Source organism: Amaranthus tricolor, chromosome 1 (genome assembly GCF_026212465.1).
Source record: "Amaranthus tricolor cultivar Red isolate AtriRed21 chromosome 1, ASM2621246v1, whole genome shotgun sequence".
Lineage (NCBI taxonomy): Eukaryota > Viridiplantae > Streptophyta > Magnoliopsida > Caryophyllales > Amaranthaceae > Amaranthus > Amaranthus tricolor.
The window spans coordinates 36,315,140-36,328,753 of record NC_080047.1 but is presented as its reverse complement, the minus strand read 5'-3'; the positions used below and the strand labels follow the sequence as shown (position 1 = coordinate 36,328,753).

Sequence of the window (13,614 nt, the reverse complement as noted above, 5' to 3'; positions counted from 1 at the left end):
AGACAATGCCTAACCTGTAGATCTCTCCAATATGGAAGCTTCCAAAAGATTGATTCTTTTTTCCATAATCGGTCTTCACCCCCTTGCACTTGCCCCGTTTTACCAAATACAGTCTCAACTCCCTTAACCTGTTCATAAACCTCATAATCGGTCAACGGTCGACAAGCTACACGATCCTCAACCTCCCCGTTGAACAACTTCTTCTTCTTACGATATTAGTGGTCTCGTGGGAGGAACTTTCGATGGTGCATGAATACGTGTTTGCACTTAGGAATCCACGTGGATTCCATGTCATCGATACATATTGGGCATGCTTTCTTCCCTTTGTTCTTATACCCCGATAAGTTGCCATATGCCGGAAAATCATTAACGGTGAATAAAAGCATTGCACGCAAGGTGAACTCCTCATTAGCATATGCATCAAACACTGAAACGCCTTCATCTCACATCTTTCTCAAATCCTCAACGAGAGGTGCAACATAAACATCTATGTCATTGCCAGGTTGTTTAGGACCCGAGATAAGAAGCGAAAGCCTTATGTACTTACGCTTCATACACAACCAAGGTGGCAAATTATAGATCACTAAAAGTACCGGCCAAGTACTATGTTGAGAACTAAGATTGCCGAATGGGTTCATTCCATCCGTACACAATCCTAGCCTTAAATTACGAACCTCATCCCCAAAAGTCTAATGCAACCTATCAATACTCTTTCACTCCGGAGAATTAGATGGATGTGTGAGCAAGTGACCTTTCTTCACCCTATCTGCATGCCACCTCAAATTTAACGCATCTTTCTTTATAGAAAACAAGCGCTTGAATCTAGGTATTATTGGAAGATACCACAATACCTTAGCCGGGGGCCCTTTAGCATCCTGAGCCCCTTTACGCTTGTAGCGCGATAACCCACACCTAGGACACTCTTCTAAGTTCTCGTTTTCATTCCGATACAACACACAATCATTCGGACACGCATGAATCTTCTGGTACTCTAAGCCGAAAGGACACATGAGCTTTTTGGCATAATATGTCGACTTTGGAAGTTCATTTCCCTCAGGAAGCATCTCACCTAACGCTTCTAATAACATTGTGAAACTAGCGTCACTCCAATTGAACTTTGACTTAATGTTGAAAATTGTCAACACTGCAGTTAGTTTGGTGAACTTTGTACATCCAGGGTACAAAGGCTTTTGAGAAGCCTCTGTGAACAAGTCAAAAAAACGAGGACGTTTTCCTAACTCATCCTCGACTCCCTCCATCATCTCATCAACACGATCCACATCCTCATCGACATTCTCTTCATCTGTCTCATACCCATCAACATGATCTACTACATCCTCATTGACATCGGCCACATTATTGAGGTCCTCAACAACACTTTTCTCTTTGTAAACTCCCTCCTCACCATGCCAAACCCAAACATGATATTGAGGCCTAAACCCACAGTTGGCCTCTTAAGGTTTTGATGATGACTTCACTTATAAACAAATATATTTTTAGAGATTGTTTTGTACGTATATATCCGATTTAGTTTGAATCGTTGATGAAGCCTATGACTTGGTTCGTGGAAGATGTACATGTCTTAATATGTCCAAGATGTTAGAATAATGTTCAAAGTAGACGTACAGTCTACTGTTCCTAAAATGAACATTCTGACTGAAGTTGAAGCTGGAGACAGTACACTGTTCCTACGTAGCAGGTCTGAAGAATAGCATCGACTGAAAAATTGCGAATTAATTATTTTCTGTTTTTAAGTTGATGTAATGGTTTAGAATTAATTTAATTGCTTAAATTAATTAGTAAGTTAATTGGCAAATCTATTTTTAGGTTTTCTAAAAATAGCCCAAGACTTTTTCTTGATTAGATTTAGATCTCCTATTTTTTAGGATCTTATGTTTTTAACTCCTATGCTATTTTTAGCATAAGGAAACTGATTTTTCTTTGAGCAAATAACAGCCGGACACTTTCATAATTCCACCACCTTTTGTTTTGAGAACGTGGGGGTAGTGGAGGTATGTGTGAGATAGTGGACGTTATGCTTATGGTAACTGCTGGCTGTTCCCTCTATAAATAGAAGGGACTTTGGTCGAATCAAAATCAATCCTTTTAGGATTCAAGAGTGTCCATTAAAGGGAGATCATCTTAAGAAAAATATTTTCAGTTTTCCAATGCCAATTAATTTATTATATTTTTCTTAAGTAATTATTTTAATTCTTATCCTCTTGAGAAATGGCCTTGTAAGGGTTGATGTGTGATTTGTTGTAATTAGACTTGTGGGAAGTCTAAGGGAATAGAGAAGAGAAATGGCCTTGTAAGGGTTGATGTGATTTGTTGTAATTAGACTTGTGGGAAGTCTAAGGGAATAGAGAAGAGAAATGGCCTTGTAAGGGTTGATGTGTGATTTGTTGTAATTAGACTTGTGGGAAGTCTAAGGGAATAGAGAAGACAAATGGCCTTGTAAGGGTTGATGTGTGATTTGTTGTAATTAGACTTGTGGGAAGTCTAAGGGAATAGAGAAGAGAAACGTGAGAAGAGAAAGAGAAGGAGAATAGAGAAAGAGAATTAGGCCTAGAGTAGAGAAGCTTCAAGTGAAGCAAACATTGTTTTGTGTAATTGTAATTGATTGCCTAAACATAGTGAGAATTTTGAAATCCCGGGGGGTCGTGGTTTTTCCTTCTTATTAGGCCAAGAAGGTTTCCACGTAAAATCTTTGTCTCCTTTTTATTTCTTGCTTCTTAAGTTTAAGTTTTATTTTGTTTGCTAAAATTCCGCAAGTTAGAGCAAAAACGTAGTAAAACTCAATACACAACAATTCACCCCCCCTCTTGTTGCTTTTGATCATCTCTTCATATTCCAACACCCACGTCGAAGTATGTGCTCCCTAAGGATATCAACACTATCTACCTTTGATACATTGCCACAACTGACACATGGGCAATAAAAACCAACTCCCCCCCGTCCTAACTTGATGTTCAACCGCAATACTACAAAATTCTAATACGCCATCAATAAATTCCGACGATTCAATGCATCCATACATCCAAGAACGATCGTTTGTCATCCTAATTAGTGTGATTAATTGATTCAAAACAAAATTAATACACAACTTTTAAACATATATACTTAACGAACTCTAAATAACCACAAAATTAAGTAATAATCATTCATTTAACACTAATTAACCCAAATAATAACACAATGTTTTTTAAACTGTCCAAATGATGTTTATTATAGTAACCATAATTAATAATATTCATATAAAAACAATAAAAATAAAATCACATTCATAAACTTGGACAACTAATTAACATTCATATCAACAACTCATTCATTTCACCATAAACAACCCTAATTAAACCTAATTTACAAACTAGAAATAAATTATGATAAATTTAAAACATACATTCTAATCACATTCTATAATTCTATGATTGCAGAATGTTGTCCAATTCGACTGGAATATTATTACTGCAATCAGCTTGAATATATTGCATTAAATATTGTATTTAGTATAATTGGAAAGTTTTTTGATCCTGTGTTGTTTTATTGTATGAAATTAATTGGTTTTTGACTATTTTTTTGTGATGTACAATATTTTCTTACAGCTATTGAATTTGCCTGTAAATGCAGTAATAATAGTAATATTTTCTTACTAAAATATTTTCGGAAGCTTTATTATTTTCCCTTATCGGTATTTTAATGTGTGATGTTATAACTATTGTATTAATGCAAAATAATTTCTGGAAGCTATGTATTTTTTAAAATTAATGTATTTTTAGAAACAAATTGCTTTTACTATTGAAGGACAAATAATCCTGGTGCATATGCAGCTGATGGCTGTAAGATTGTTATTTGTCATTTAGTAGTAAAATTATAAAATTGTATGATTATTTTATTAAGATTGTTAATGATGACTTCAATACTATAAAAAGTGATCATTTTAAACTTGTAGGTGATTACTTCATAACTATAATTGGTCACTTTAGATTTGCTACAAATTATTTGAAGGTACTTAAACTCTTTGATTATAAATAATCTTTCTAAAAATTTTTAAAAAATAAAATTTAAAGTTATAATTGACTTTAATATACATCAAATTAACCTAATAGTGATCTTATTTGAAAATTTATGATACTACAAACTAGACGTAGAGTACAAACAAGCATAAGTCCAATTCACCCTTAAAATCCGGTCTAGTGGCTTACCAAGAAGGACTGTAATTCGTTGAGGTCTAACAGATTCACCTGTAACTTATTTTGATTTTGGTTTTGGATTATAGATTATGTATCATTATTTTGCCAGTTAAGGGAATGATTTAAAAAAAAAAGCATTGTTGAAAGAATTTTACAAATAAAATTGATTTATATGAATGTGAATAATAGAATGTGATTAGATCATTTTCATATTATTTCTAGTGAATTATATAATTCTATAATTCTAATCACAAACTACAAACAACTCATACATCAATGAACTCCAAGTAACTAAATGTTTGCATAAACGAACATGTATGACAAATCAAAATTTAAAACTTAAAAACAACAACATACACATTCATAAAGTATGACAAATTTAAACCTAATTTACAAAATCAAAATGAAAAAGATACCTTGAATTTCGTGGGTTTAAGAAGTACCACAGACAGAAGAAAATGTAGAACAAGAAAAAGAAAATGGAGTGATAATGGCGGAAGAGGAAGAACCACGCAAACAGTAGAGGAAAGACAATGGCGGAATTTTGTGGGTTTTTGAACGATGAAGACGACAGACAGCGTGAAAAAATGGGTTTGAGAAGAGGAAACGCTGTGTAGTCGAGTTTTGTGAAAAAAAATGGCGAGCTGTGTAATTAATCTAATGCAGAAGCGTGTTGTATACAATAACAACGGTTATTTGCTGCGGGCCCTAGCCAACCACAGCAATAAATGCTTTTTTTTAAAATTTTGCTGTGTGTGAACGGTTATTTTGGATTATTTGTTGCGGGCCCCAAGATAACTGCAGCAATTATTTGTTGTATACAATACGTTTTTTTCCACTAGTGAAGGATTCACTACAATTTTAAAATTATCCATTAGAAACATAGACAAATTATATGACTCATGTATCACTATGAGAAGGTTTCATACAAGACTTGTTGCAACAAATATTGTAACAAGTATCAACTACATCCATATTCTATTCATTTTTCATATTTTCTATACTTTTGATTAGGACTCTTTTATGGTACAATTAGGCATGGCCACGGTCCGGGTTGGTCCGGTTCCGGTTCCACCCGGTTCCGATTCCGGTTCCGGTTCCGGGCGGTTCCAACTCACGGGACGGGCGGGTCGGACCATCGGTTCCATTTTTATTTTTTCTTTAAATATTTATATAATAAAAAAATACTATAATATCGCGGACGTACTTTGATGATTACTTGATTATTAGCGAAATTCATTGCATGTCAAGTTGTCATCGTTATTGAAATATTTACTAAAAAGAATGGAAAAAAATAAATTAATAAGAAACGAATCAATAATAATGTCGATAAAGATGATTAATAAAAAAAGAGGGAGAAAATGGACTTGAACCTAGTACCCAAATGAATACTAAGCTGCCTACGTATCTTGAAGGAATCAAAGCCCACGTAGTTCTTTGTCATACCTTTTATTTATAGTTGTTGAATGTTGATTTATCGTTGTCGCTTGTCGGATTGATCCTATTCGTCTTCGTCATCATCATGTGGTTGATTAGATGCTTCCGCTGACTCTCCTCCTGACGATGATGCAGATGTATCCATCATCATCCATGGATCATCATCGTCGTCTTGATCATCATCATTCCTTAGTCCTTGTGTTCGAATCTCCGCTTAATCCCAATCTTTCTTGCAAACACATATTTGAATACTATGTGGAGCAAGACGAGATCGCTTTTCATCCAAAACTCTTCTACCTGCACTAAAAGCAGACTCCGACGCAATTGTTGATGCGGGAATTGCAAGGATATCCTTTGCAATTCTCGATAAAATAGGAAATTTAACAGATTTTTCTTTCCACCACTCCAAAATATTATAGATACTTTGGTCTATTTCAAAGTGGTGTTTAAGATAACTATCTAGTTCTAAATATGAGGTCGAGGAAGAAGAAGATGATCCTACAAAACTATCATCTTGAGTCATTATGTTAGCTATTACCGAATTATAGTAAGAGGGACGTGCCAAAACGCTAGCACGCCTAGACATATCGCGTTTCGGGTTATATACACTAGCGTAAAAATCATAGAGTTCTGCTAAATATTTTTTACATGTTCCTACATAATTATGTACATCAGTAGACGGGCGATCTAACGATTAGTAATAAAATCCTATTACTTTAGTAAGGACCTCAGTTTTAAAACGTGGGTCCAAAATGGTTGCGATTCCATAAATATAAGGAAAATCGGTAAAATATGCTTGCCATTTTTCCATCATATCTGCAAGAATCGGCCTCAATTCTGGGTTAGTATCTTCATGTGTATATTTAAGGAGATGATAAAAAATAGTAATACATTCACTTATTACTAAGTGAACAATCGGTTCATAAACATAAGAAAAAATCTTAGTCGCGTGGTCATACGCTTCTAATATGTTATGTACACATATAGCTAATTCCCAAGTGTCATCAGCTATGAAACTATCTGTACACTCACTATATAGTTGTGTTATTACTGGGCGATAAGCAATCGCCTTTCTTAATAAATCGTTGGTTGAGCCCCAACATGTAGGAGTATCTAATGACCAATACACTTTTTTAAGTTGGTATTGGTCACATAATTGTTTATATCGTCTTTTTATCTTTCCGATCCTAAGCCATTTCACTATATCCCTAATTGGTTCTAATAAATCACTTAATTGTTTTATGCCTGCTTGGCAAGATAAGTTAATTATATGCGCACAACAACGTATGTGTAATAAGCTACCCCTAAGGATTAAACTAAAAGCAGGTTTCGTTAAACAAAAGTTCTATACATTTAATGTTCGCGGTTGCATTATCAGTTGAACAACAAAATATTTTATCTAATAAGTTCCATTCTCTACATATCTCTACTAATCTATATTTTATGTTTTCACCGGTATGTCTTTCTGGCATTGTCTCAAAAGCAATTATTCTTTTTTGAATAATCCAATTTCGATCTATCCAGTGTGCTGTTACACACATATAAGGTTCTAAATGTGGGGGAGCAGACCAAATGTCAGTTGTTATGCTAACCCTACCATTAAACGATTTAAACATTTCAACTAATTCATAGCGCATTGATTCGTATAATTTAATTGTGCGTCTTTTAAGAGTGCTCCTAGGGATTGCTCTATATTGTGGTTGCAAAGTTTTTCTAGTGAGACGCTCGTATGCCCTACTTTCACCGTGGTTAAAAGGCAATTCATCACAAATTACATACCTAGAAAATTCATCAATCATGTCATTACGATTGTATCTAAAAGGCATACCTGTGCTGGGAATGTCCCATTGTGTCTGTCGGCTTCCACTTGTGGTCCCGCTCCCGCTTGCTGCATGAGTTTCTTTTGTGATTCCATGCTTCTTTGCCAAATGTTTGTTAAAAGATCCCGTACCACCACCTAACACGTATTCACAAAACACAATAAATAAATTTTATAAAATATGAATATATAATGTATGAATGTATAATGTATTATGTATGTATAAAAAACTTAAAAAGTATTTACCTCTGGTGAAACTGTATGAAACTAAGGGCTTTACTCCTTGACTTTCACAAATTTGACAAGTGCATAAGAAAATATCTGGATTCTCGGTTGGTTCTTTTGTGAAATACGACCACACATGTGAAACAGCTCTACCACTAGGAGGTGCCATTGCCGGAAAAGGTTGTCTTACTGGTTCGTCTTCATCTAAATAAATAATTTAAAATTATAAAACTATAATTAAATAAATAAATAATTTAAAGTTTAATTAATTTGAAGAATAAAATTATAAAACTAACCGATAGTTTGGAAATTGACTCGTTTACCACGAGCTTGTCTTTGTTGTTGTTGTTCTCCTTGTTCTTCATGTGATTTTGTTGATGACTGTCGAGATATATGTATCCCAATTGGGGTCATTGGTTCCTCTTCTTCATCAATTTGTATTTCTCTTTCCACTTCTTCTGCATAATTATGTAACTCTGGGTCGTACCCTTCCGGATAATTATGTTCATAATTATAATTACTAATGGAAGGTGTTGTTGATACCGACGGAGTAGAAGTGGCCTTTCTTTTGGAGGAACTGGAACCTCCCAATGATTTTGCCACTTTAGTAACTTTTTTTGTGGCTTTTTTCAAAAATGAAAACATGATTGATAATATTGAAGTAATAATAGAAATATAGAATTAAGAAATAAATAAATAATTAATTATGTAACTAACTAAATTAAGAAATAATTAAAAGACTAATTATGTAATTAAGAGAATAATTGCGTAATTAAAGAATTAAGTAGAGAGAGTAAGTAGAGAGAGTAGGAGAAGAGATGAGTTGTGAATGAAAATGATTGAAAGTGATGAGTATATATAGAGGAGAAGGCAACGGCTAGCTAACGGTAACGTAACGGTCACATTTTGGCGAACCGGTTCCATGGAACCGGTGGGCCGGTTCAACCGGACCGGTCCCGGTTCCGGTTCCACGGAACCGTTGAGCCGGTTCAACAGGACCGGTTCCGGTTTCGGTTCCAGAACCGGTTCCATGGAACCGTTGGACCGGTTCTCCCGGACCGGTTCCGGTTCCAACCCGCGGGTTTTTTACCCGGTTCATGACGGTTTTTTCCGGCGATTTCACGGTTCCGACAACTTTTTTCCGGCGGTTTTGCGGTTCGGGGCGGTTCGGAACCTGTCGTAAACGGTTCTGGTTCCGGATCCGGTTCCAAGCGGTTCGGCACCGGTTCGGTTCCGGGTAACCCGCCCCGTGGCCATGCCTAGGTACAATTTTGAAAAAAAAAAATTTTTTTTAAAATTATGTTTAGTGTAAATCTCAAGTCTCAAATAAGAAAAATAAGAAAGTATTAATAAGCATCTAAGTGATTTAATTAACTTCAAATCAGTGTGAGACTTTTTCAAAAGATGTTAAAAAGAAGTATGTATGGAATCGATTCAAAGCAGACAATATGCTAAAAAGAGTGCAAATATTTGTAAACAGAAATTCATTCAAAATATGTGAAATTTAATTCCAAACGTTAATAATTTGCAAATATTTGTAAACAGAAATTCATTTAAATATGTGAAATTTAATTCCAAACGCTAATAATTATACATTTACGGCCCGTTTGGTACATAATATTAGAGGGCGGTAATGTTAATAAAATTAAGTAATAAAAAGTTTAGTTATTTGGATGCCTTTAATGGTAATGGATGGTAATAAAATAAGGTAATGAAATTACCAAAAAAGGCCATTTTTATTATCATCAAACAACCTAGTATTAGGCTGTAATGGTAATGAAGTATTACTGTTGTAATAAAATAAGGTAATGTTGTTTCGAGCTGAAGAAGAAAAATAATGAACAAAAAAAGGTAATGTATGTAATTATCCAAAAAAATATTATTATTAAAAAATAATCATTAGATAGAATAATTTAGATGCAATAATGCTTTTAGATACAAATATACAATAATGAAACTAAGAGTCATTACCATTTATTATTACTAACAACCAAATGCAATCAATGGAATATTATCTTCCATTACCATTCTTTAGTCATGCACACCAAATAAAAGAATCTTTATTACCAATTCTCATATCCATTCCTTCATTACTATTGTCATTACGGCAAATTGTACTTATTCCCTGGATACCGAAACGGTGCGTTTTTGTACTTACATGTTTCTGCAGAAACAGCTATGTTAAATGTTAACGGCAAATTGTACACACTCCTTGATGATGCACCTATGCATAGTAAAATAGACAAAATTATTAAAATAAGGGGCCCTTATATATTCATTATTAATAATTAACTACCTTAAATTTTAAAATAAGACGTTTTTATAATAAAATTATTTTTATTGGACTGACTCATATATATTTAGTGCAATAAAGTAATCACTTATTATTTTAAAATAATAAATTAGAAAAATTTACATGACAGCGATGCTCAGATTAAAAATTTATTAAAAAATAATTTATTTAATAACACAAATTTTTAAATGGGTCATCTCATAGTGATCATATTATCTCTAACCCATGTACCTATAGTATGAGAGTGATCATTAATTAATTACAGAAATAAACTAATTATATAGTCTCATTCTATAATGAGACGGTCTTGTACAAGAAGAACTGATCTATAAACGTATAGCTATGATGATCGATGGACGATGTATTGTGTAAATGAATTTTGATCCGTACAATTTTACCACGGCTTCAAGATTATAGTAAAAATTCGGATATGGCAAACGAGGCATATCCTCACTAAACGGAGGCCCATTATATACTACAAGAGCCTCAAAATGAACTGGGCCCATGTATTGTGCAGTGCCTGTTTGGAAGATTACATGGTGAAGCGTAATGGGCCGGGTCGGGTCGGGTCGGGTCAGATGTGAGAACTTTAAGGACGTTTGATAACATGGCTGAGTTAACAGTGATATTATCTTCTTCATCCCGGCCCACGTAGATTGCAGCCCAGAAAACGTGGGTGATTATTGAGGTAAGAGGAGAGAGAGTGGCATTTGTATCGTCGTAATTGAAGCATCGAAGTTGATGTTGTGATCAACGTCAGAGGAGGGAAACCAAGTGGCTTGGATCTACGGGCTGCTCCATAGACAATCCATGGGCCTCCTTGGGTTTGATGGTTTTTAAGAGTTTGAGCTATGTTAAGGCCTGCCATGCCGGTTACTCCTACTACTAGTGCAACTGAGGAGATGGTTTGAGTGGTAGCCATGAGAAGGATTTTGGTAGTGAAGATGTTGATATTTAAGACAGTGCACTTTGGTGGTTATATTGTTATTTATTTATTATTTTTTACTATATGGTAAGCTTTGAGAAAAGAGATGAAACAACCACTATTCAATTTAAGTTAATCCGATTAATAATATTATAAGGATTATTTACCAATTATAGTCTTCAAGTTTAGTCATTTTAGAATAAAAAGACTTGAAGTTTTGTTTTTACATACAACAACCTTCAAATTACCAAACACGACATTGATACAATCACTTCACCGGATGACCTGCTAAATGAGCATTAACCATGCTAAATGACCTTTGACTTTCAATTAAATTCATTAATCTAACCTAATTTACCTAATCACCCCCAATTAAATTCTTTTTTTCCACAACTTCTCTATACCCACTTTCCAATCAAAAGCCCATCTTCAATCAGAAATCTTCAAATTCAATGGTGGTGATAGAGGTTATCATGTTAAGAGAGACTATGAAAAGGGAAAAATGAAATTGAAAGAAACTGTAAAGAGAATAATAGTTCGTTTACACAATCATTTTTCAAAAGTATATATATAAACAAAATCAATGAGAAAATTCCAAAATCAAACACAAACTCTCTTTTCCTTGAACGGAAAATCAAATAAACCTAAAAATATTAATGTCATGTTTGAGAACGATAATTTCATTTGGAAATTTAGAATTTGTTCAAATCTATTGTTTGGTAAATCAAAAAATTTCAAATTTGGATTTAAATCAAATTCCACAATTGTTTTCAAAGTAGTTAAAGTTGAGGATTTGAGAGTGACTATCCAAACCTTGTCATTTTCAAAATCTTCAATTATGAAAATTTTGCGAATAAACTACAAAGAAGCATATGGGTTGCAAACAAATCACCACAAAAGTGTAAGAAATAACAAAATGTAAACATCTGAGAAGAAGCTAAGAATGACATTCAACAAAATCTGGAAGAAAAACAGATATTAAACTGAAAAAGAGATCTACAGAATTTTCAAGAGTAAACCCAGAACAACATTTCCGATGAACTTGAAAATTCAAACTTAAGGGTTTCGAATTGGGGAAATCTTAGCTAGAAATCGGATGAAAGTCATAAAACATTTCAAAATTCATTGTCTCTCTTAACATGATAACCACCACAACACCACCATTGAATTTAAAGATTTCTAATTAAAGAAGGGGCTTTTGATGAGTTGTTAGTAAAGGAGGGGCTTTAAGGTGGTGGTGGTGCGGGGGTAGGGGAATAGTGGTAAATCGGTGATTAGAAAGGGATATAGAGAGGTTGGGGAAGAAGGTTTAATTGGGGGTAATTAAGTAAATTAGGTTAGATTAATGAAATTAATTGAATGTCAAAGGTCATTTAGCATGGTCAACGGTTTTTTAGCATGTAACACCCCTGAATTTCCAACCCCTTAGACGAAACCAAAATCGTAAAGCACAGGTGGAAATTCGGGTGTTACATAAAAAAAGAGAAAGGAAAAGAATTTAAATAAAATGTAACGGCCTGGTTCAAATGACCTGGACAATCACATGAAAACATGATTCCAGTTCACATAACGAACACTAAAGAACCATCTCTTCTAGGGTCCTCAGCGTTCCATCAATAAAGGAATATAATAAAAGCAGAAAACAGTGACAAGCGAAAGAAACAAGTCAGCGGAAGTCTTTACGTACAACTCGAGAGCCTAAAGACCTCTAGACAAATTAATTGAAATAAGCGGAAGCAAAAAAGAAAACTAATCTATCTTCTGTTACATAAGTACAGAGTTTCTTTTTTACTAATAATCCAATACAAGAGGTAAAAACATAGTCTTGATGATTACGGGTTCTAAGTCGAGACCTCACTCCAGACCCCACCTGCAATCAACCTACTAGTCGTCGTATGACCACAAACAGTAGGTTCCAAAGAAACAAACCAATACACGTCAGAGACTTCATACAAATATCAAACAGGTTGAATACAAGCAATATGTTTATCCTAGCATGCATAGGCTCTAAATCATTATTAGTTAATCCCAACTTGTAACGTTGCCGTCATGTTCGGGTCGTTCAAGTATAAATCATTCATTATTAGGTAATTCCAACTTGTAACGTTGCCTGTCCTGTTCGGGTCGTTCAAGTATAAATCCAATCCTTTTTGGAGGAATACACTTGGGAGAGCTAATCCCAAGGCAACCACCGACCTAAGACGTTGCCTGTCCTATTCGGGTCGTCAAAGGCTAAAGTATGCATACCCCATGTTGACCGTAATGATCCAAAACTGCCATGGGAACAATAATTGTAATAATCCAAATCAATACATTAACCCCCTTTGGGTGACAATACATATTCTCAATTTCCAATTAATTCCTTTCAAATTATTTGAGGTGTCTAATTCTTATGTGATTTACAAAGTCTCGATTAGAAATGAAACAAAACTACTTGGGCAACCACATAAATAGTATGGTCTAAGCGTGTACCTTTAAGCGCAACAAAAAAACAATGTTCAAGCACAACAGAAACTTCGCCCTCTTATGAATCGAGGTCCTAAATAACACACACACAAAACGATCACGTATTAGGACGTGTTTACACATTATTCCGCTCCATACTTCTAAAATATCACTAAGACTTGATAATTTTTAATTGTTTACATCCAATTCCCAATGGATCCAAATTTCAAATTCTGACCAGAACTTTAAGGGCCGTTTCAGACAGATTAGAAAATTC

The 13,614-nt window shown here is 34.4% G+C and overlaps 1 protein-coding gene and 1 pseudogene across 1 annotated transcript; both read right to left on the bottom strand.

The window, feature by feature from the left end:
* Positions 1-6,058: 6,058 nt before the first annotated feature.
* LOC130820312 (uncharacterized) lies at positions 6,059-8,061 on the bottom strand. The gene is made up of 4 exons (XM_057685637.1): positions 7,971-8,061; positions 7,696-7,878; positions 7,459-7,587; positions 6,059-6,446 (listed from the first exon to the last, which is right to left on the bottom strand). Exons 2-4 carry the CDS (start codon positions 7,841-7,843, stop codon positions 6,325-6,327), a joined length of 399 nt encoding a protein of 132 aa, XP_057541620.1. The 5' UTR covers positions 7,844-7,878; positions 7,971-8,061; the 3' UTR covers positions 6,059-6,324.
* A 1,715-nt stretch (positions 8,062-9,776) lies between these two features.
* LOC130810096 ((S)-8-oxocitronellyl enol synthase CYC2-like) lies at positions 9,777-10,889 on the bottom strand (annotated as a pseudogene).
* Positions 10,890-13,614: the final 2,725 nt, after the last annotated feature.

Excerpts from the sequence above, each read along its gene's own strand:
- LOC130820312 (XM_057685637.1), bottom strand. The coding sequence starts at position 7,843 with ATGGCACCTCCTAGTGGTAGAGCTGTTTCACATGTGTGGTCGTATTTC. Across the intron at positions 7,588-7,695 it reads TTCATACAGTTTCACCAGAG|GTGGTGGTACGGGATCTTTT; the intron begins GTAAATACTTTT and ends AATACGTGTTAG. Across the intron at positions 6,447-7,458 it reads ATGGGACATTCCCAGCACAG|ATATGATGGAAAAATGGCAA; the intron begins GTATGCCTTTTA and ends CGATTCTTGCAG.